Source organism: Mixophyes fleayi, chromosome 8, assembly GCF_038048845.1.
Source record: "Mixophyes fleayi isolate aMixFle1 chromosome 8, aMixFle1.hap1, whole genome shotgun sequence".
Taxonomy (NCBI): Eukaryota; Metazoa; Chordata; class Amphibia; order Anura; family Limnodynastidae; genus Mixophyes; species Mixophyes fleayi.
Window position 1 is genome coordinate 38215490 of NC_134409.1, and position 25771 is coordinate 38241260.

General features: G+C 38.1%; 1 protein-coding gene across 3 annotated transcripts in view; it reads left to right on the top strand.

Annotated features, from left to right (window-relative positions):
- The window catches only part of TGFBR3 (transforming growth factor beta receptor 3), a 164307-nt gene extending 141571 nt beyond the window's left edge, over positions 1-22736 (top strand). For all 3 annotated transcript variants that reach the window (XM_075182390.1, XM_075182393.1, XM_075182392.1), the window contains 3 exons: positions 955-993; positions 3143-3250; positions 22394-22736. In XM_075182390.1, the coding sequence (XP_075038491.1) occupies positions 955-993; positions 3143-3250; positions 22394-22512 (266 nt within the window). In that variant the 3' untranslated portion in view covers positions 22513-22736. The remainder of the gene's footprint in view (positions 1-954; positions 994-3142; positions 3251-22393) is intronic.
- Positions 22737-25771: the final 3035 nt, after the last annotated feature.

Here is a 25771-nt window from a genome sequence, read left to right on the forward strand (position 1 = left end):
GCAGAAGACCACGTAAAATAACAGTGGGGTCAACGACTGCTAAGGCGCATGGGGCGTAAATGTTGCCAACGCTCTGCTGATTCCATAGCTGAAGATTTCAGAACTTCCACTGGCATTAATGTAAGCACATAAACTGTGCGTCGGGAGCTCAGTAGAATGGGTTTCCATGGCCAAGTAGCTGCATGCAAGCCTCACATCACCAAGACTAATGCCAAGCGTTGGATGGAATGGAGTAAAGCACACAGACACTGGACTGTGGAGCACTGGAAACGTGTTCTGAAGAGTGATGAATCACGCTTCTCTGTTTGACAGTGAGTCAGGGTTTGACGGATGCCGGGAGAACATTACCTGCCTAACTGCATTATGCCAACTGTGAAGTTTGGTGGAGGAGGGATAATGTATGGGGCTATTTTTCAGGGTTTGGGCTAGGCTCCTTATCTTCAGGGAAGGAAAACTTATTGCCTCCGCATACCAAGCCATTTTGGACAATGCTATGCTGCCAACTTTGTGGCAACAGTTTGTGGAAGGCCCTTTTCTATTCCAACATGACTGTGCCCCAGTGCACAAAGCATGGACTACAAAAACATGGTTTGATGAGTTTGGTGTGAAAGAACTTGACTGGCCCGCACAGAGCCCTGACCTCACCCCTATTGAACACCTTTGGGATAAACTGGAACGGAGATTGTAAGCCAGGCCTTGTTGTCCAACATCAGTGCCTGACCTCATAAATGCTCTACAGAATGAAAGGGCAAGAACAGTGGAAGCTGTTATCGCTTCAAAAGGGAGACCAACTCCATATTAAAGTATATATATGTATATGAATACAATGTTATTACAGTCCCTGTTGGTGTAATGGTCTGAATACTTTTGTCCATATAATGTATCTTTCATATTTACTTCCATTTTTATTTGTATATTTTTTATACTTCATCTGTATTCTTTGTTTTGAAACAGATCCCCCACAAAATCCGAATGATCCAAGCATACCGCAACGTAAGTGATATTGTTACTTTATTTTTTATTTTAACTGCTGATTCCATTTTCTTAAAATGCATCTTAAAACTTTTTTTTCTCATATATGCCAAAATTGGTTGCTGTAATCAGATGTTTATTCTATATGTAGGAAATATTGCTTTAATTTTTTCTTTTAAGCTTTATAAGTTCATAACAATGAACTGTAAATCATGTACTCCAGTAAATAACTTATAAAATGTAATTATAAAAAGCAAACCTTCTCATCCTGCCCAAGGTCAGAATAGATTTTTTTAAATGTATTTGTATAGAATTGAAAATACAATGGAAATATAAGAACCTTAACAAACAATAAGCATTCATTCAGAATCTGCATAAATAGACCAATTTTGACCTTATGAGCTAACTTCCTTATGATAAAATATTTCCTTATGATAGAGTATTTCCTTATGATGATAGATTTTAAACTGCCTATCACCATCTGTTAGAAATCTGTAATGTTTTATTTTTCTATTTTTTGACTTGCTTTATATTGGACTGGGGGGAGAAAAGCGGTTCTGTCTTTGTACAATCACCACCTAGTCAGCCCTGACGTTACCCCCTTGATTGGCCTGTGATGTCTACAGTTAGAATCCAGGGTTCCTTCAGAGTTCTGCTTATTGGCTGTTCATATTGCTGCACTTTTGTTGATGAAAGTGTATGTTGGCATTAAGGACCCTGTAATACTAACGCACAGGCCAGATGGACGATGCAGGACATAGAGCAGCAGAAATGAGCCAGCTCATACATTACGAAGAATAGGTTCATTGCAATATACTAAATGCCGTAGTAAGGGTGTAACAATACTACATGCAGCTGTGACATACATGCTATAATGGCTGGTAATCGTTATTAAAATTGTGCATAAATGTGGATTGAGTGTTCACATACATCCAAGATGCTGCCATCTAGCAACATCCCATAGAGAGTACAACAAAGGCATTTGTGTTTTGTGCTGAGCAACCGCTAATATTTGGTATGTGGCGAATCTGAGGCAATTTATGAGTTCTCAGCGTTTCCCTGAGTGTACGTTTTGTTTAGTTGTATATCTGTCAGATAATAACCCCCAACTCTGTTACTGACAGACAAAGCATGCCCAACAACTGGGCCACATACTTAAAGACCTTTTGAGACATTAGTTGCCTCATGTCCCTGTGATGTTACTAATTCCTAGATAATGTATAGACTACATTCTCATAAATATTGGTTCAGCTCAAAATGGCTGCCGCACCTGTGTGTAAATACTGCCTCCACTTTAAGCCCAATCCTGATGAAAACCTGTTTTATTTGTAGTGGTCACAGCCTATTTAACATCTGTTGTTCGTGTTTTGTATTTGGGCATTGTCTTTACTTTTCCACTCAAACTTCTGATTTTAATGTAGCTCCATTGACTCTTCCGGTATTCTTAGAACAAGAGGCATATGCCATTAATAAAAAAATATTTAAATAAATAAAAGAATAAGTGCCTGGAGGAATTGAAAGAAAATAGAAGCACACTTGGATATCAATAGAGGATGTCTCTGTGACTTTTTAGACTAAAGGAAGTGTTGTATTTTTTGTCTGGAATTAATTTCATACACACACAGCATTGCCAAATGTTGAGAACAATAGATTCTATTTCTGTGATTCTGTGTCCTTTGCCTGACATCACTTATTTCACAAGCGGTTCCGCTCTCCACCTACAAATGGGAACAGGGCCAACTAGGTTTCATAGGTTACAAAATAAAGTTGGCTGAAATGGCAGTACACATGTAGGAATAAGTGATATTTCCTTAAATCTTAGTAATACTGTCAGTGCAGCATTTAAAGGCCATTGCAGTTAAGTGCTTCTGTGAAAATCCATTTTTCACAGTGCTGAATTTAGACATGTTCCGTAGGGCCTGATGTCTCACAGCTAGGTGGGGAGTACTCTTCTACCCCAGAGTATGTTGATCTCATAAGGAAAAAACCACAGGCACACGCTGGTATAGAAAGTGTGGTTTATTAACCTCTATGAGAAATGTAAGAGAGAGCTCTTTTTTTTGCGAACCTGTTGGATATGGAGCCAAAATCACAGTTTGGAAATGTATTTGAAATAAGATTTATGTGTCCGTCACTGGAAATAACTGTGTTTGAACTTTTGTCAATTTAGCAATTTTCTACGGACTGGACACACCAACGGTGGTTGGAATTGCATTTGCAGCCTTCATAATTGGTGCACTTTTAACAGCAGCATTGTGGTACATCTATTCTCACACAGGTATGTCTTAAATCCTTATTTTTTAATTATTTGCTTTTGTTTTTTTTTTATTATTTATCCAAGTATATGACATCTGACAACGGGGTATTTGGATGGTGTTTAGCCTCTTGACTACTGATGACGACTTCTATCTGTCTGACAAAGTCCGAATGTTGCTCTTAGAAAACCCTATAGACATAATATACTACAAGGTGCTAGTGCCTCAGTAACTTGGTCACATTAGCATTGGGGAAGATAATCTCAAATGCAGTTAAAAACTAACTTTAGCATATTAGGGGCTGAAAACTGATGTAATGGAAAAGTGGTCTTGTCCATAGCAGATAATCAGATTGTGATGGTCATCTTTCTTGTAGAGATTAGAAAATGAAAGCATAGGATTGGTTTGTATATGATAAAAAGAAAACCGTTTTACACCATTTTCCATTAATGCCTTCTACTATTTTCAAAATTCCCCAAATCTGTAAACTACTAGGACCATGGAGAACACATCCCAGGGTTTGGTAGATACTCATCCCAACTGGGCTTGTAATGGACACTTCTCCTGGGTGAGAGATAGGAGGATAGCAGTGGGTCTACTAGGCAGGTGGAGGCATGGGCTATTGTGAAGATGCCATGGATAGGTACAGTTCTTCTTTAAGTTCTTAAAGTAGATTTACTATCTCTCTAATTTCGAGGGTTGCAATATAGAGACTTCTATGTTACTATAATGACGTCTGCCTTAAATGTTTATTGTTTTACATGGTTAGAGTTTTGTGTCTGATAACGATGTCAGGCTGACATCACTGTGTAGTGTAATTATTTTTGGGTGTTGTGATCATTGGAGACAGCTGCAAACAACATATAGAACAAATTGGGCCTGATTCATTAAGGAAAGGAAAGCAAAAAAAAATTGCAACTTTGAACCTTGGCAAAACCATGTTGTATTGGAGGGGGAGGTAAATTTAAAATGTGAGGACAAATTTATAACTGGGGTAGGGCATGTCCTAGATCAACTTTTAATGTAAGTGTAAAAAGAAAGCTATCAAGTATTTGCGTCCTACATGAAAAAACATCCAGTATTTATCTTATATGCAAAATAATAAACTAATATGTACCCCTTGCATTATAACATGGTTTTGTCCAGGAGAAAACTTGCTATTTTTTTTGCCTTACTTTCCTTAATGAATCAGGCCCATAGTGTTTAATTTTCCATGATTTTCAGAAGTTTAATTATAAATATTTTGTCTGTTTTTTTTGTTTCCATTACATTGTGTTTTTCTGGTGAGGAGCATAGAAAGTAAGTATTAATCTTGACCTAGAATAATCTACAAACCACAGTGAGAAAATGAGAGTGCTCTTTAGCCCCACCTTCTGTCTATAAATTATACTGCAACAGCCCTGTTTTTGTCCTCTCCTGTTAGTAACATGAGATAGGTACATTTTCACAATACTGCAAACTGTGCTTTAAATATCATAGCTATCATACAGTATTCACAAAAAGGTATTTGTGCAGTACTTGACATTACCTTTTTGAATTATCTGCCATGAACAGTTCCATCTTGATTACACCATCGCTGGATGATAATGAGTGTTCAGACTTATCCTGCAGCATTTAGTTTATTAGAACCCTATAGTCTTCGGGAGTTAAGGAAAGCAGAACAATGTTTGTATTTTGAATGTGTCTGAGCGATATCCGGCAAATATTACAGCCAAGAAAACGTGCACGGGCAGATTGTCCGCCAGAGCAAACCAATTAATACAAAACATGTCCCTTATACATTCCATATTTCAACAAATAACGCCTTCTCCATCCCTGTGGTTTGGGGAATTCATTCCTCATAGCACAGCTGAATTATTTTACACCACAAATCGTTTTTCTCCACAAATCTGGGAAAAAAAAGATTTTTGAAGACTCACATTATATAAAAGAAATACTGGATCCTATTATTATATTGCTACACTTACACTGGCTGATTTCTTAAAGATGGAAACAATGCAATTTAATAAATATTGTGGAATGGTACATGTTTTAATGTATTTAAGTGGGTTTTCTAATACTTGGATGAAATAATAAAATTTAGACAGGGTTTAGATGCTGAGGAAGCTGTACATAACACACAGTTGTTGTTTTTTGGTTAATAATCGCTCTTTTCCCCTACTGTACTGAGCTCTTTCTTTTATCAGTCCCTGTCCTCTTTTCCTCTGCACTGTCACTTAGTGTTTGCTTTGTGCTGATCGGTACCGTGGTTCCAACCCCAGCTCAGTTTCCTGACATGATAACCGGCGTGGGTATGAAGTCAGCTGTCTTCCACGCCTCAGCTTGTGCAGTTCACACCCCACACGTGCTCTGCTATTGTTTAAACAGGCTGAAGCCCCAGAGTTGCTTCTACGTCTGAGAACCAGTATTTCCAATTTCCATTTTTTTTTTCCAGTTATTTTGTCCCTGAACGGGAATTTCTGGGAAACTGAGAGATACCAGTAATTCTAACAGATTGTTAGTGGTGGCCGCTGGGCTTCTGAGACTGTCAGCATTGCATGTGTGAAGAAGAGGATGGTGGGGGCTTCGGCACAATTTAGTCATGATGATGATGTCATCATTATGACCACCTGCCTTGGCCCATTGGAGCAGAGGAGGGCCCCAAAAATCGTCTTAAAGTTCTTTTAAGCCACAAGATGATTGACAGCGCTTTCAGCTCTTATGTCACACTAAACTGAGAGAACAAAGAAAATTGGTTATATCAGGAAGAACTTTAGTTATATTAGCTTACATGCTACATTTATAATTTTCTTCATCTATCCCAGCTTTTTAACTACATATTTCGATAGGGAAGTATAGCAGGAACTGTATGTTTTTGAAGAGGAATATTGAATTTGTAACCAGGAAATCCAGAGCTTGAAGGTGTAAATACTGCTGACAACACATCCTTGTGATAACCTCTATTTTAACTCCGGCTTTTGGGAATGGACAGTTGAATGTCAGCCATAATATTAATAATAATATTAAGGCATAATATTAAGTCCTCTCCTTTACTCTCTGGAATGTCCATTTTTAATATGTTAAACTTGTCAAAGAAAATTACTTACACTTATTACTTTGTTTACAAAGTAATTAGAAGACTCTCAATATTAGAAGTACCCTTTACAGTAGTTACACTCGTACATAGAAATACAGACTGACGCTGGAAATCCATGGGAAACGTCACTTCTGGGAATCACCCTTCCCAGTCCCTGATATAGGATAATCTCGAAGAACATCGCACTGCTGTTTTTCTTAATGATGCCTGATCAGATAATGATGCCTCTTTGTGTACCAGTTGAGCCTCCTAGCTAATGGTCAGTGTATTGCAACATACTATTAGCTCATTCTGTACTGTTCATTTACATTCTGCACATTGTCACCGTAACACATGTACACAAGGCATATCATTCTCACGCTATTAAATAATTATTTGAGAATGTGAAATATTATGTAGTACAAAATAGTTATGACACTCTTTTGCTGTGCAAAAATTAAGGATTAGTGTCTGCACTATAAAATGATTATTCTTCAAATTAAACTCCGCATGTTGTCCCTGATATCATGCTCAGTGAAATTAATCATAGATGTGCAAAATCTGACACAACGTCTTCCATAATGAAATACAGACAGCTGTCAAGAGTGCCAAAGGTTGGCCATACCTAATGTTTTACATAGTTGGCCATACCTAGTGTTTTACCTAGTTGGCCATGCCTCGTGTTTTACCTAGTTGGCCATGCCTCGTGTTTTACCTAGTTGGCCATGCCTCGTGTTTTACCTAGTTGGCCATACCTAGTGTTTTACCTAGTTGGCCATACCTAGTGTTTCTATCAAGAAAATCTGTTTTCTGAATGACACCTAACACCACCAACTATTCATGTATTTTCCTGCCCCTTTAGAGTTTAAATAACACTATATATAGCCTCATTAAAGCATTAGAAAGGGCTGGGGAGATTTTTTACTTAATATCCTACTAAGAAATACTGACTTTTGTGTCTGTTTTGTGTATGACTGAGGTGCGTGCTTTCAGTCACACAAGTGGATAAAGAAAAGTGAATAACTCACAAAACGTACACAAGAATGCAATCTTTTGAGTCAGAGCTTTACCCACTGAGCAACCATGACATATGACACAGGCCACTGATGAGACAGGTTCCTATCTACTTTTTTTTAAGAGGGCATTAGTGTAGGATGAGGGTTTTGTTTTTTGCATAGGTAGTACTAAAGGACAGCCTGAAACTGTGAATAAGGTTCGGGAGGGATTCAGTAACCAACTAGAGACAAATATACAAATACACCACTCCATAAAATAGTGCCTTCAGAGTACGCCACATACGTGGTGACCTTTTGAGTCCTCCTTTAAAACTTTGTTTCTCTGTACAGTTTCCTTAATTAAATTAGAGAAGCTTTTACTTTGCTGGCTCAGTTTTTTATAAAGCCCAATTCAACAGTTTCTTCAATCTGTTTGGAACAGAATAGCAGTCTTCTCTCCTGGATTTACATTGCCATAGCCCTACCCACCACTGTGCAATGCCACAGATGTCTGTGTTACACAGCAGGGGGCAAGGCCACTGTGATGTGATTGCGCCACCATCATCATCATCATCTATTTATATAGCGGCACTAATTACGCAGCGCTATACAAAGAACTCATTCACATCAGTCTCTGCCCCAATGGAGCTTACAATCTAAATCCCCTCACATACACACACACACACAGACCGAGAGAGACTAAGGGCAATTTAATAGCAGCCAATTAACCTACCAGTATGTTTTTGGAGTGTGGGAGGAAACCAGAGCACCCGGAGGAAATCCACGCAAACACGGGGAGAACATACAAACTCCACACAGATAAGGCCATGGTCGGGAATTGAACTCATGACACCAGTGCTGTGAGGCAGAAGTGCTAACCACTAGACCACCGTGCTGCCACCACCTCCCCAGCACCACTTCCCAGGTTAATGTTGGCAACTATGCCCATACTGTACCATAGCTGCCCTTGAGACCTCACCCGCGGCACTGTCAGGCCTCATTGTGAAATGGAACAGAGGCCTTGATTCTTGATTAGGCTGCAGCTGAGTACTGTCCTCACCCTGCCACTTGCTGCATAATCATAGCAATGCAGGCTGCACAGTGGCAGATCCAGGGGGGGGGGGGGGCGATCGCCCCCCCTAGCAGGGGGGGGCGATTGACACAATCAGAGCAGCCGGGCAGGACTCTCTCCTTAACTCTCTCTGCTGAACGGATCGGCACATAGTGTGCAGCCGTCAGCAGCCTTAGGTGTCAAAAGGGGGCGGGGCTAAATCCCCCCCCCCCCTAAATCGCCCCCGGTACAATTAACTTCTGGATCCGCCCCTGAGGCTGCATGAGCCTGTACCGCAGTTTGCTGCAGCATAATCACAGAACAGCCATACACACACAATTTTAGGGTCCCTAACCAGCAGAAGAATGGGGTAGACCCCAGTGAAAGACCCAAACAATTCAGATAGAGGTGAGGGGTGGAGTAGAGCAGTAGGACCACTTTTTAAAAATATTATAAAAAAAAGTAGAAATATACTTTAACAAGTTATTACCAACTACTAGGGATTAAGTATTCATGAACATGTCCTGATGATTTTGTTAGAGTGACTCATTATATTATGCTTCTTTATTACGCCATAAGGAATAGCACAGAATAACCATATCAAACAGAATGACAGTCCTGGCAATCACCCGTAGCAAATCGCTTTTACTTTGTTTTCCCTCAAACCGCTCCGAGCCCCACACAAGAAACAACGGCGAAGCCGTACATTTGTGGTTTATGATATCACTGGAATATGCGAGGTGGAAATTCTAGAGTCTAAAGCTGTTTTTCACAAATTCTTCAGGAAAGGAGAACTTGGAAGCTGAAAGAAATGACATAACTTTGTAGTTTCGGTCATTGGAGGCTGGTAATGCTGCCAGCTTTTTTTGTCAAATGCTTTCACATATGATGTAGCATCAGAGGCGAAAAAATAACCTGTCCTGGTATAATCTCAGGCTGCTGCATGCTTTTTGACAACTTAACTGCATTGTTTGTTTAGTGTAAGAGTGAATGACACAATGAATATAGTATACAGTAGTATGTACATATAGGGCCTTTAGAGTCATTAAGGAGAGCAAAGCAAAAAAAGGAGTAAGTTTGCTCCTGGACAAACGATGTTACAATGCAAATTAGTTCATTATATTGCACATAACTTAAATGATGGCTGTTTTTTCATGTAGCACACAAATACTTCATAACTCTATTTTTACACTGAAATTTGACATTGATCTAGGACATGCCCTACTCTTACTATAAATCTGTCCCCACATTTTAAATTTACCTCCCCCTCCAGTGCAACATGGTTTTGCCCAGGTGCAAAGCTACTCCTTTTTTATGCTTTGCTCTCCTTAATGTCTCAGGCCTATGGTGCGCTACAGCTTTCCTGAACACTGGGGTATGTAAAACACAGTGTTGAACTTGATGGATGTAAGATATTTGTGTAAAAAAAGGAAAGCAGGTTGGAGGGTGGTATAAACAAGGATGAGAGGAAGAAGGGGTTGTGTTGGAATGATATATGGTAGAGAACATAGTTGGATTAATAACATTGGAGCATATTAGCACACCATATATAGCATAGTTGCCTACTCTCCCGGAATGTCCGGGAGACTCCCGAATTTTTTGAGTTCTCCCGGGCTCCCGAGACAGCAGGCAAAAATCCCGGATCCAGCTGTCGCCGTTGTTGAAGATGGTGGGGGCGGGGCTAAATGTGCCATTGTTGCCCCGCCCCCTGCTGTGATTGGCTAAAATTGAAAGGAGACAGAGCCTAACACCACGCCCCCTCAACGGACCCCCTTCCGGACAGCTGCCTTCAAAAGTAGGCAAGTATGATATATAGCACAATAAGCCCCCCCATCCACTAGCCACACTTCTTTAACAAAGAACATCGTTTGATGTTGACACAGAGCAGTATACACTGCCACTATCCTGCACAAATCATCACTTCTCAGTTAAACTCAGTCAGGTAAACCTCACATCAGCCAATTACATTTGACATTTACCTTACGTTTTCTTTGCAGGTAAACAAAAGTTTGGCATATAAACTGTGCATGGAAAGAACTATTGGCACAGACCTACCATGCTCAATGCTAAGCCACACATGGTAAAGAGGCAATGTCTTTTTAATAAATATATTGACCTTTATTTATATAGCACCAACATATTACACAGCCATGTACAGAGAATGATTCATTATTCACATCAGTCCTTGCACCAGTGGAGCTTTCAGTCTAAATTCTCTATGACACAAACACACGCACTAACATTTCTGTCAATATGGGTTTTATATGGACTGTGGGAAGAAACTGGAGCATCTGGAGGAAACCCATGTAAATAGCATACAACCTCCACACATGTAGTATCCTGGTAAGAATAGAACCCATGGCCCCGGTTCTGTGAGCAGCAATGGGAGTTCATAGAACATGTCACCGTAGGGAGTTTTGAGAAGAGATGAATAAGAATGAAAGCCAAACAACAAGATCTGGAAATGTTCTCAGCTTAAGTGAACCTTTGCATCACCTCTGCCATCATCTAAACTGGAATCACATCTGTGCTCACAGAAATAATTGAAACTTTTGCAAACACTACAGTAATAGGATTTTAGTGATCCTGGGCTGTGTACTCTCAAGTTTCCCCCTTCTTAGGAAAACATTAGGATTGCATAAGTAATGGACACAGTGAATGTAGAAGTCCATTCTGGTTCCCAGTTACAGGTTATTAATGAGGGTAATGGAGGGCAGCATAGAATAGTTAAGTATATTACAGTATGGGCCAAAATGTTAATAGTAAGTTGCCAACCAAACGATGTGTTGCTGTACCAACCAGAAACAAAAATGGGAATGCTAATCCCTGCAGATCATTTGTTACCATATGAACATATGGTCAATACAAAATGTTTCAGATAACTTGTAGCCATCTGTTTCTGAAAGGAAATATCCAGTATTTAGTGGTTTCCTTTTTATTCTTAACTCTTCGATGCTTATGTACTGTACTGCGTTTTTCCTGCAATGTGCGTCTGTAATATTCATTTTAGTAATAACGAAAAACTGTCATATTATTACTTATTGAGTGATTACCATAGCGAACTGCAGCTCACTTGGCTAAAAAAGGCATCATAAAAAGCTGAAAATCCAGCGAGTAAATTACCGTATTAACGGTATTTACGCGCAAATTACCGTATTAACGGTAATATTTTTTCGAGCGCGGGATTTTCACCCGTCTCGCTAACAATTGAATACCCCCCTTAAAATTGATATTTGTGTGCTACATGAAAGAACAGACAGTATTTAACTTATGTGCAAAATAGAAAACTAATTTGCACCCCTTGCATTGTAACATGGTTTTGTCCAGGAGACTACTTACTTATTTTTTTACTTAACTTTCCTTAATGAATCAGGCCCAAGATCCCTATACCTCCAGGCAGAAAAACCTGCAGCTTAGAAATCCTTCTTGAGAAGTAGCAAGCAAGACTCGGTTATCAATAAGACTCAGAGGAAAGGGACTGCTTCTGTACCTTTCAGTTATCAATAAGACTCAGAGGAAAGGGACTGCTTCTGTACCATTCAGTTATCAATAAGACTCAAAGGAAAGGGACTGCCTCTGTACGATTCAGTTATCAATAAGACTCAGAGGAAAGGGACTGCTTCTGTACCTTTCAGTTATCAATAAGACTCAGAAGAAAGGGACTGCCTCTACCATTCAGTTATCAATAAGACTCAGAGGTAAGGGACTGCTTCTGTACCCTTCAATTATCAATAAGACTCAGAAGAAAGGGACTGCCTCTGTACCATTCGGTTATCAATAAGACTCAGAGGAAAGGGACTGCCTATGTACCATTCAGTTATCAATAAGACTCAAAGGAAAGGGACTGCCTCTGTACCATTCAGTTATCAATAAGACTCAGAGGAAAGGGACTGCTTCTGTACAATTCAGTTATCAATAAGACTCAAAGGAAAGGGACTGCCTCTGTACCATTCAGTTATCAATAAGACTCAGAGGAAAGGGACTGCTTCTGTACCATTCAGTTATCAATAAGACTCAGAGGAAAGGGACTGCCTCTGTACCATTCAGTTATCAATAAGACTCAGAGGAAAGGGACTGCCTCTACCATTCAGTTATCAATAAGACTCAGAGGAAAGGGACTGCCTCTGTACCATTCAGTTATCAATAAGACTCAGAGGAAAGGGACTGCCTCTGTACCATTCAGTTATCAATAAGACTCAAAGGAAAGGGACTGCCTCTGTACCATTCAGTTATCAATAAGACTCAAAGGAAAGGGACTGCCTATGTACCATTCAGTTATCAATAAGACTCAAAGGAAAGTAACTGCCTCTGTACCATTCAGTTATCAATAAGACTCAGAGGAAAGGGACTGCCTCTGTACCATTGCACAGGGAGCAGAGCTATGAGTAAAAATATCCAACATTGTAACAATGCACTTTTGCTTATGTGTTCTTACATAGACCCCAATAGCCTCAATCTTTCTTTTTTGATTGCTGGCTTTGAAATGCAATATCATTCCACAATCACACTTTAGTAAAACAAACATTTGATTTCCTCAGTTTTCTTCAGAGCACTTAATTTAATTAGAGCAGTTCTTGAATTACAATACATTGGTGATTTTCAGGCCCTGAGTACACATTACCAGCTATAGCAGTGTTGGCTAACCTGTGACACTCCAGGTGTTGTGAAACTACAAGTCCCAGCATGCTTTGCCAATATATAGCAGCTTATTGCTGTAAGGGTATGCTGGGACTTGTAGTTTTACAACACCTGGAGTGTCACAGGTTAGCCAACACTGAGCTATAGCCTTCAAACACCTGGAGAACCATAGATTGCCCAAGCCTGGCGTAGGGGTTAAAAACCATTGAGTAATAAGAAAATAAAAGGAACACAAGAATTAACTTTAAAGTTCATGTACCTATGATGTTATTTGGGCATATTTCACTGCAGTGCCTTAGTCATGTGCTATTAAGTCATAACATCTTATTTGAAATATGGTTTTAATCAATATACTCATCTTCCCTACTTCTGTCTGGATGGATGGGAGAAATCGAGTTCTGCCAAATTGTCTCGCTGAGCTTACACTATTCTAAGCAATAATACAAAATGTTAGTGCAGAAGAAGGAAAGTAAACAAAGAGGGTTTTTTTACATAGACTTTTAGCTCAGATTTTCCATATTGAAATGATAAACCTAGTTCGATGTCCAGAAACAAATTGTGAAAACAATGACGCAAGTAACAGTTTTCAGTGTTGTTCTGAAGGAACAATGACAGTTATAAGATGTAAACTTGTTTTTCGCCTTCCATGGGATGTGACTTTTTTTGGACGCATTAGTTTTATACCCTTGAGAATTTCTTAACATCTCCCATGGTATCCTGACTATAATGATGCAATCCACTTGATTTATTACTCAGTGTAGAATTACTTATTAATTCTGAAGCCGTCCAAATGTTGCACTTTATAATTGCCTGTTGTCATTTTGTAATGTTGTGCCAGCACATTGCTAGACTTATGTGTTTATGTGGACATCTGGTTATTCCTCCCTGGGTAGGACTTTTTGGCAATGGACACTTCCTAATTCGGCTGATTAGGCTTTGGGTGGGCATGCTAAATACCATCTGTTTATGGTCAGACGGTTGGCAGAGCATTTGTGTTACAGTAAATGATGAAATGCCTGGATGAAATGATGCACAGTGATCACTTTCTGCTTTGCTCCATTAGTTTGTCCACCCAGTACATTAAGTGCACATAGGCCTATATCACCCCAAGAGTGGAACTATCTCCCAGTGCCTTCACACCGTTCCTGGGGTCACTTAGGACCAATAAGTGCTGGCTCAATCCTGAATGATCCCAAAAGGATAAAAAGAACATGTGGAGGCACCAGGAGATTGCATAGTAAGTTGCAGGGGTGGTTGTGGGATATCTGTGCAGCAGATGGTGGGTTGGGGTCTTTGTGCATCAAATTGGCTTGCATTAGTTGGGGTATCTGTACACTAGGGGCCTGATTCATTAAGGATCTTAACTTGAGAAACTTCTTATGTCAGTCTCCTGGACAAAACCATGTTACAATGCAAGGGGTGCAAATTAGTGTTATGTTTTGCACATAAGTAAAATACCGACTGTTTTTTCATGTAGCACACAAATACTTGATAGCTTATTTGTACACTGAAATTTAAAGTTGATATTTGTGTGCTACATGAAAAAACAGTCAGTATTTAACTTATGTGCAAAACATAATACTTATTTGCACCCCTTGCATTGTAACATGGTATTGTCCAGGAGACTGAAATAAGAAGTTTCTCAAGTTAAGATCCTTAATGATTCATTCCCCAGGTGCTGACAGTTGGGGTCTCTGTGCAATGGGTAGCTAGTAGTTAGGTGAGTCTCTGCACAGCAATATATGGTTTGCAATTTGGGGTGGACATATATCTGCAATATGCCATTTGCAACGAGAGCTATTTCTATGTATATATGGCTTCCTCTAGTTATCCGTAGGCAATATTTGTTTGAGGATGATGAACTATTTAGTGGATAAGACAATGGCAGGAGCATGTGCAGGAGATTTTAGTTGGTGTGATGCAAGGACCTCGGGGTCCAATATGTCTGCACCTTCCTGATTTGAGGGCTTAGGCCCAATAAATGAGTTGGTAGAAGAAACATGCACAGACTGTACAAAAAGTAGATCACATGTCACAAAAGTCTGTGCACTCCTGCCAAAGAAGAGCATTTTATGTTATTACAGATGGGTGTGATCTGTTAATACGATCAAAAACTATTTTTAAGATAATGCTATCTTATTTTCTTGGAGACATGAGAAGTAGCTGATGGAAAATGAATTGCTAAAGGAAAATGAATCACCAGTGGATTGTGTCGGAACTTTCTGATGGGCGGTGTTTCTTTTGTTCATGCAGAGATGCTCTTTGGCATGACTCATTCACACACTGTAGATATGAACCCGCTCAGTGATAATGATTACAGTTTCCGACCGGCACAATCATAAAAATTGTCCGCCCAATATAATATTATTTAGAAATGTATTTATTTTTTCTCTCGTTAGTCCATTTGTTTTGGCATGGAAACATACATTGTAAATATACAATGCATTCACGTTCTGGTGTATAACTGAAACATCATCAGAATAATGCAGCAAAGGCTTTATTGCTTTTTAAGTTGTTATTAACAGACAATTAACTACCCCTCATACATATTTTTTTATATTTAAATGATGCAGACATTCTTTACAAATTAAATCAAAAGCTACAGTTAGTGGACTGTTCTTGCCATTCCCCCTCCAACCAAGCCAATGCTGAATTAGGTCATTGGCCATATCACTCAAAAGCACAGGGAATAATATATTTTATCCTACTGCCAAATAAACAAATGACTTATTCTCAACCTAGTGACATGTGCTACCAGAACCGTTCATTTTAGCCCCCCATGCAAAAGCGATGGTCAAGTACCAAATACTAAGTAAGGTCAACTTACTTACAGATGAATCAACAACATTTTCACAGAGTCACATTGCAATGACGGGACTACATCTGTACCTCTGGATCTTCAAAGTTTGGCCGAGTGACTAGACTTCCAGCCAGCCCGATGAGTAGTGTCGTTGATGGGCTCCCTACGGATGTTAAAAGAGATAATGTCAGCTAGACTCCCAATGGGAACATAGCACATTTCAATACTTTATTTCATCTTTGTTATCCAGACGCTCACTATGACCTTCGGTGTAAATGTAAGGCATTTCATAGTGTCTGAAGTGCAAATGAATTCAATGATATCCCCTAAAAGAAAGATCAACATATGGACTGTGGCCAAGTAGCTTAAGGTCCGTCAGATAACAAAACAAATGACCTAATGTACTTTGGTTTGCATTGCCAATGGATATTTTAAAATCGGCAAGCAGTAAAAGGTCATGTTTGCTCAGTACTTTAGCGTGGAAAACAAAGAAGTCCTCCATGTGTAACGATTAAGCCCTGCATAGATTGTAGGACAGCGCTGTGAGATGCTTTGGCTGACGATAGGCCAATGCATCATATTTACTCAGCACTTGAGACCACAGAATGTCTACTTTGCGCATTTATATGACATTACTTTTTACGGCAATAAGGAGCTATCGGATTGTAAGTATAGTTCACAAATTACCATCAGTATTCATTAATATAGTTTTTAAATCACCTATATAATGGTATTTAGCACAAGTATCTAGAATAATCTACTTGGACCCAAGACTAATGGGGCCTCTGTGGCTCACTGGGGAATGTGACATGGGGAATAGTATTATTTTGCTTTCTATTCTAAAACAGTAAAACAAATAAATCCGATAAATAAATATTGGAGGCTGTTATGTACTTATGGTATAACATATCTGCTACTTAAACTTTGTCATTTTCAATCATACATTTTTAGTATATTTAGTATATGATAGGCTCTAAGGGGTATATTTACTAAACTGTGGGTTTGAAAAAGTGGAGATGTTGTCTATAGCAACCAATCAGATTCTACCTGTCATTTTGTATAATGCACTAAATAAATGAAAGCTAGAATCTGAATCTCCACTTTTCCAAACCCGCAGTTTAGTAAATCTTGCCCTAAATGTTGACAGTTCACTAAAAGTAACAAACACAGAGAAAATGGCCCAAATATATGGGACTCTCTCACTGTTTAGAGTTAAGACCACCCTATTAGCAAAAGCGCAGTGGAGTGGCGGGTGGATAAACATACATTTGCAAATGTGTGCAGCTGAGACTTTTGCATTTTTATGTACAAGTAGAAATGGCAGCTCCTTTGCTGGCTATAGCAGTGTGCTGGGGAGATTTTTCTCTGTGTTTGTTCCTTTCCGGATAGCCCCACCCTTTCAAGCACCTGCTATGAGCCTATAAATTGATTGAGCAACTTCCACTTCTGTATTAGTTGACTAAAAGTCTCAATTAGAAAATGTAACCTTTATCTGTATTTGCATTTAGAAGTACGTGTCAGAGGTGCTATATAGGTGCTTGCTGGAGATATCCTAGACATTCCTCCATATGTGGGTTGGCCGAGGGACATCAATTTATAGCCTTTCTTTCTAAAAGCCATTGATGAGATGCAGTACCTTTTATAACCCTATGGGGTAATACATGTCATTGTTACCTATAGATTACCTATAGATTGATTGCTGGGTGCAATTCTTCACCACTCTGCTTAATAGATGGTTATCACAAACTGGACCAAAAGTCAGTTGAGAACATGTACCAAAGGCATCAAGGGAAGATAAAACTAGAAACTGATTATACTTCATATCACAAGGCGTGTGCTTTACAAAGTTCAAAAAATATGCAAAATGTATGTTGTGAAAAGGCAGTTCTACATTGTGATCGGTAATTGAAAGGCAGGGCACTGACCTATAGATTGTGCTTTCAGCAGGTCATTGACCACTTCCAGGGGGAGTTTAATGTAGAAACAAGACTGCATGTGGGGGCGTTGAGGCAACTTACAAGAAATGTCTTAATTCATGGTTAGAACATGTGCATTTCAGATTTCCATTGTTATTGTTGAGTCTAGATGTGCATTTTTTGCATTCATTAGCAAAATCAAAGTGTTAACACATGTTAAACACAATTCTGCGACTAACTAGCTAACTTTGTTAGCTTTCTTTATAATATTTTTGCTAGTAAATAACTTAACTACAATATTGATTACAACACATTACTAGTTGAAACTGACAAGTTTTCATGGGGATAACTACATACATTAAATATGTGTATTAAAAATAGAATACTAGGTAGGTGTGAATTCGAACTGTTGGTGGCTTAATACATGCATGTGAAAATAATCATGAACACATGGTAGTGTTACTATATGTGTATAGTCCGGTAGTCCACAACTGTATGGTGCTCTGGGCATATCTTAGCTGGATGTTATACACTAGTTCAATAAACTGAAGTTGAATATGGAAGGGGGAGTGTTAACACATGGGCCCACAAAACATTCTTGGAAGGGCTGTAAGACTGTTGGGTTTATTTACTTAGAATGTTGCACAATCACATGACAATGCAGTATAACTTTGGCTGTTATGCAGGGCCTGCCAACCCTTTTCAAATATTGTTTTACAAAAAAGTTTATAAAAGGTCATTAATGGCTAGCAGCTTATTAGTAATGACACATTACTATGTTGCTTTAAAATCTGTGACTGCATATAGATGTTAAGATACGCCATGGATAGGTCACAGCTATACACTATTGCAAAATCACCGGTGTGATACTACTATGTGTATTATTGTAGTATCGGTAGGACATAGTTATTTTCTTCTTACTTACTTGCAGGTGAAAGATTGTCTTTATTTTTATTGACACTCAGAACATTTTGCTGAGGATTGCCAGTCCTGCTACTATTTAACTTCTGTTTTCTATAAAATAACAAAAACTGAAGAAAAATACTTTCTTAATGATAGTTTAAACAATTAAAAAGATTGGATTTGATGTCCGATGAAGACCACTTGGCTCCCGGTTTACCCAGCCATTTAGAATTGTCTGACATTATTATTGTCTACCACCCATGGTGTTATGCTGCTCAGTGAAACCAGTTTTATGTAATGTTAGATTTAAGCCATACACATATTAAACTTGACAAATATCAAAATTTTGGACCAGAGTGCTGCTAAATCTTTGAATGAAATATTATCTTTATTGTACATATTGGCGCAATGTGCCAGTTCCTAATACTTAATTGACGTTTTCCAGAAGTCTGACATTACCCAGAAACTTTTATGAAAGTCGATTAAAATAAACAGACATGGCAACAAACTGAATTTGGCAGAAGGGTAGAAAAACAAACTTTGAGACTTCCTGTACGGGGAGGAACATCCACTGTGTGCCAAAGTGTTGATTATTAAAGTACATAGTGTTACATCTAGCTTATTTACAGACCATATAAGGGACATGCTCATCATGGAGAAGGATATAATAGTTTGTGGAAATATGTTTTTAAAGAGCACAATTTCAGTGATATTGAGCATGATGGCAGATTGTTATGTATAAACAGGGCTCAATTAGCAGAAAATATTTTTATTACCATGTGTTTCTTTATAATGTAACATTATTGTGAGATATTATTTATTGTAATGTTAATATACTTTTTGTAGCGTTTTTGTTATTGTTCAGTAGAAATACATTTACATGGTGCTTCCAAGATCTCTGCTTCTATGCTTTGGATCTCCTCTGCATTGAAGATTTTACAACCAGTATAGATTACTGGACATTTCTAGAAAAAAAACATATTCCTCTAATATTTGGTTTCTTAAGGAATATTTAGTAAGATTTAGGCAGGCCAAAATCTTAGCATCCAGCTAACCAGAATCTGATATCCCTATGATTTGACTGCTCAGTGCAAAAAGTTTTCTAGTGCTAAATAATAGGCATGCAATTTAGGACTCAGATGCAGTTCAGTAAGCGGCACAATTCTAAAATATGGTCTGCTGCAAACATAATGCCTACACATTTACCCTTTAACTTTACAATTGGGTACTCAAAACAGAAATCATGTGGGCACGCACATTCATGTAATATATATTTGGAGTTCAAGAAAACCCAGAGATTGTATTTACTGCGGCTGAGGGTGTGGTGTCGGAAATAATTGGGGTTTGTTTCCATTGAAACACTTTGTGCAAACTGTTAAGTCCTTCTAGTCTGAGCTCTGGTTCTCAATTAACCCCAACAGATCACATGAGAGCAACGTTCTCCTGAAAGTCAGGGATCAGATGCATCATACTGGTGCTGTTCATCTATTTGGGTGGGAGAGGGTTTAACGTTAAATATTTCAGTTCCACTAATATGAATTGTATATGTAAATTTAAATACTATTTAGAGGCACAATTAGAACTGTGCCACTAAGTGCCATATTATTATTACCCTTGCAAAGCAGATTATATACTAAAATAAAAAAATACAGCAGCACAGATATACATTGATCCATAGTAATCAGTTATACATCTGCTTGCATTGTCTAACTTGGCCGATATCTTCTAAAGCCAGTTAGTGTCTTGTTGCGATAAGTTGCTGCATTGTTTTTTTAAATAACATTGTTATCATTATCGTTGTTTTCAAAATAAGTGTAAACAGAAAGTTGGTAAAAGCATTAAAAAGTAACTGCAGTCTGTTTACTATTATTACTACTATTACTATAATATTATTATCTAGCATATTATAGTTATAGTCAGGATTATATAATGGGTGACAGCAATAGTGTAATAGGACCTTCCTGCAAAACACAAAGCAGTTTTACATTCTGCTTTCTTGGCCCAGATGTTTCAGGGGCTTTAAAAAGGGGAATGAAACTTGCACAAGTTCCTGCATTTAGCTGGTAATACTGTGTCCTCCGCTGTAGTTTATCTTTGAGCAGTGCACTGTCGGTCATTCCACCACTGACTAATGTCTAATGGAGAAGGGCTCTGGATTGTTATTAGTTATCCAAATGTCTTCCAGCACTTCAAGAGGCTCTCATAAACACCAGCAGAGGAGGCCTCTTATCATAGCACTGTCACTGTATGGCTCTATAACATGAACTCAGTGTCACAGGAAAACTGGAGTGTTTCTAAAAAGACATACATACAAGTCCTTACACTTCTCTGTTGAAGGGGTTTAAGACATTTACAGCATCATAAGTTTGACTTGGAATTCTGTTTGCAAGTACATACAGTACTTAATGCAAAGCACATGTGTCTGCGTAACACTGTATACTCCCTTAGAAACTGTGGTTTTGGGGTTTGCTGTTTCTAGTATTTCCAGTTAGCAGCATAGTAAAGGGTTTTTTCTCTACTCTAGTATAACGGTTATTATATAAGGAAAATTGACCCCGTTTTCTTTTTGTGTCTTTGTTTATTAACTTTTTAATGTTCAGTAAAGCATACGGGCTTACATTACTAGGAATCAAATTTCTCTGCATTTTGTTATGAGTGGTTGATAAAATGTTTCTTTCTCTACCAAGATAATGTTACCGTCCAAGCCTAACCCTCAGTAGAACAATGTACTTGTGGTCATATTATCAAGGAAATTTGGAGATGTAACTTTTGAACAAAGAACATCTTATTTTTCTTGAAATCACCCAAAAAAAGAATGTTAGTCACTGACGATAAAATTGCTCAGTTAAATGATGTATTTTTATTTAAATAAATGAAAACACACGATTCGATACAATATAAAAAAAACTTAAAAGTAAACAAAATAAACAGCATATCAACAGTCTAATATGCAATGCAATACATCATATACATATTAAAGTAAAACTGAAATAACCATTTAATGGGCAGCATTTGTAAATAAATATTTGTCATTTCATATCCAAGTTGGATAAAGGGAAGTACTGTACTATGCCTTGAATGTTTGTATGCAGAACCACTCAATAGCAAGTTTGGAATATGCTCAAATTGTAGTGATTAAAGCTGCTTGTCAGACAATTGATCCACTGTTTAATGGAAGTCTCCATCCTATTCCAATAACAGCAAATGGGGCCCTTCTTTAGCAGTTGTGAATACATTATATCATCATTCAGTATTTATAAAGTGATAACATTTTACCTAGCACTGTATGACTTGTAAGCAAACCCCAAACGTTACATACTGATACCAATTTAAGCAAAAAGAGTGGGGAGGTCTCTGTTTGACAGGTTATAATTTAAAGGGAAAAAGTGAGACATAAGGACTGAACTTAGAATACTATTCATCTAGTAGTTTTAGATTTGGGGAGACACAAATTGTCTTTGTCAGTAAACAGTTGTTTCCTTTGTGTTAACGAGTATTCATGTTCTCTCTTACTGAGAAGAAAGGCAGTAGAGACCAGGTGTGAGTTTTTGCTGTGGGAAGAGAAAATATAGCAAATATTTGATAAATCCTACCCCAGCCAAATATTTAACTACACATACAAATGGGAATAAGGTACTCGCTTGTTAGATTTCCTTTGCACATATTTAATGGGACTGTTACATGCCCAGCGGTTTGCCTCCCTCAACTTGTTCTAAATGGGCTGTTGTTGGCTTCATCTTGGATTTATTCATCTAAAGAACAGCAGGGGAAGACTAATCAGAAATATGTATTTTTTTCCCCATCTCAGGTGATACAGCAGGAAGACAGCAAGTCCCCACATCCCCACCAGCGTCGGAAAACAGCAGTGCGGCTCACAGCATTGGCAGTACACAAAGCACGCCCTGTTCCAGCAACAGCAATGCTTAACCCGAGCAATGGCACAGGAAGACTGAAGATCAGCTCCAGGGGCAGAGGTTCAAAGTCACTGTTGACATTAACTCTCCAAGGTTGGAAGGAATCGTACGAGTTCTTTCTGAAAGGAAAAAGGGATCTCAGTGTAAAATCTGCCTGATTTTTTTTTTTATTTCTGGATGAATGCAGTCTTTGGGTCAGTCCAAAGAACGTCATGCCAAAAAAAAAAAAAGTGGTAATACTACTAATTATGCAGCGTGCAATCCTGCAAAATGGGTTTCCTTGGCTGTCAATGTGAAATGTGTGCCAGTTTTTAAAAATGCTGCTTACATCCCATTTAACCTGCATTTAGGTGCCATGGTTTTGTTTATAGCGAAACTATATACATATATACATACATACACTGTATGTATATTTTAACATGGATTGGAGTACCATGAGCACTGTAATGCAGTGTAAAATATTTAGCCACTATAAAGCAGCAGTTTGTTGAATGTTAATGTTTGTTCTTCTCAAATGCTACGTGCAGCTGAAGTGTGTTTTGTGTTTAGTAGTATTGTATATAATCCGATCAGCCTTCTCGGTGCAACGGACCAACGCCACCTGCCTTTCAACTTCTATGTCACTTTTACTATCCACAAATACATTACGTCTTAATCCTAGTGTAGTGACAGGACCGCAAAGATTTGGTTTTGTCTAATGAGTGTCTGTTGTTGAGAAATACAATCCAATTTTTCTCTTTTTATTGTCGTGATCAATCAAAAGAGTAGAGAAGGGTTTCTTTCTGGGTTTTTTTGTTTTGTTTTGTTTTTTGTTTTTTTTAAATCATCTTTGTTTGTTATTATTTGATTTTGGGCACTTTTTGTCTGGTATTGTTTTAGGGTGATTGTAGTAAGTTGCTGAGCAATTTTAAAGCAGTCCACATTAGCAATAAACAGACTGTAAATGATCATAGGTATTAAACTTGCCCGTAGGAAGGATGCATTTGAATGTATGTACATATAAAATATCCTGGAACGTTTGTGAAATAAGAATCACAAATAACATTGTTTTCATATTTTTTAGGAAAACATTTGATACATGCCATTTAACTCCTTGCAGATTGTATGCAAAATTCACAGTACTTATTTCTTCCACTATAAACATATAGCTCTTTATTAGGGTAACATGTGTCAGGCTTCTTACACAGTAAGTGTGGTTCAATAGTACCACAAATATGAAAAGGAAATTGAATATCAGTGGTCATATATGCAATAAGTTATCATATATGTAATATTTAGCTCACAATTAATATATATATCTAGCAGGGAATGTAAACACACATATTAGATTCTACTATGGAAAAGAAAACAATATCCACTGCAAGAATAAATCATATATCATATATAGTTAGGTGAGACATTTCTGGTATAGGAATTTATTTTATATTATTAAATCCCTATGTCCAAGCTGACCATATCATTTAGGAATGTCTGGAGTTAGGATGGACCTCATCGGTGCACTAGCTGTTAATGAAGTACAGCTCCTGCTGGCTGGCAGGCTGAGCATTGTATAGTTTGTCAATAGCTAGAACTTGGAAGGTTACCTGTCTCCAGTTTGGAGCAAGTTCTGGATTCCATAAATGACCAGGAGTTGGTAGGCAGATATGGACTTGTAGGGCTTACTGAGCTATCTGCCATATAGATGGGTGGCATGTGGTCTTTCCATACAGCATGCCCGTTGTCGGTTTGGTATATTAGGAGATACATATATATCCACTGTATTTTACACTTCAAAGTATCTCTTTTTCAATCTACCATGTCTCCAACCTGATCGCCAAGTCTTCTGTGGAATAGTGATCCCTGGTTATTTCTTATTGAAGCGTTTATAGAATATGTATTTTGAGATATTCACAAGACAAGCATCACTTCTAGTGGGAAGATTCATTAAACCCCACCATAATCTAACACAGCTGTAATCCACATTACCTGGAATAGGGGAATATCAGCCATGGGATCCTGCTCTATAAGAAATCTCACCAACTGATGGGAATAGACAAAATGTAAACTTTTTAAATTATTCTTATCTATACTGTACGTCTATATGTGGACTGCCAAAATGAACAGAAATAAGAAATTAATAGAAACTGCAGGACAGACTGTAGAAGCCCGTAAACTCAAGTCCCATTAAAGGTACAGTGTGTATGTCTGTCCCCATGCTAGCCATAGTAACTACGTTTTTTTAGAACTCTTGGTATTGCCCCTAAGGGCATAGAACTGTCACACATAAAAAAGAAAATATTTCTGCATAGCTTTCATTGTTAAGTGGCTGTGGACACCAATTACAGAAAATTCCTTTTGAAAATTCTCTGTGCCATTTGGATGACTACAAGTATAGTATTATGCTGTGCCATTTACAGGGCGTCAGCCGCATTACTATACTATATCTGTAGGTCAGGGGGAGGCAACTCCTGGTTCTTCAGCTATAGTGGAACTACAGCTGCCAGCATGGACTGTCAGATGTGCTTGGAGCTGTACCTGCACAACAGTTGGAGAGCCTCAGGTCACCTTCTTCCACAGTAGGTGATCATGGATGGGACTGGAAGGAATAGAAAGATACTTTGAATTAAACTTCCTATTTACTGTCACATTTCACCATTATTTCATTTTAGTAAGAATTATGATTATAGAGATGACTATATAACAAGGGTAGGTGATTACAACTCCCAACATTCTCTTCCCACCGCTTGCTTTGATAGCATGCTGGGTCTTGAAAAAGAGAGTCATAGTTTGCCAAAGCTTTCTTTACAACATGGCAACAATGGAGAGTTTGGCTCTGTGGAATTGCTGCTGGAATGCAGCGGTTGTCAAGTGTTTCTTCAAGAAACCATAGAGAATGTGTGGTGGTTACTTTGATTAAATGTCCTTTAGTTCATATATGGTCATTGTTAAAAAACCACTGCTGTATGTATTGTAATCTCAGCTTGTGCTCAAGAAAAAAGGAAAAAAAAATACCCTTTGTTGCCAGAAGAGGCAGTAGAAAGATTTATTTTATAAGCTACCTGTGTGTGGGACAATCAAACGCTTTTGCCAAACCTAAAGCTGAATGTATTTTAAAAGCTTCTTCTTTCTACAAAAAAAAACCCCACAAAAAATTTAAAATGTCTTTAAAGAAGACAAGAGTATCTACTATTCCTATAGCTATATTTTACTACATTATATAGAGAGATTATATATTTAAATGTTTTATGACAAATGTACTCTATAAGATTTGTTGTTTTTTTGTGTTTTATCAT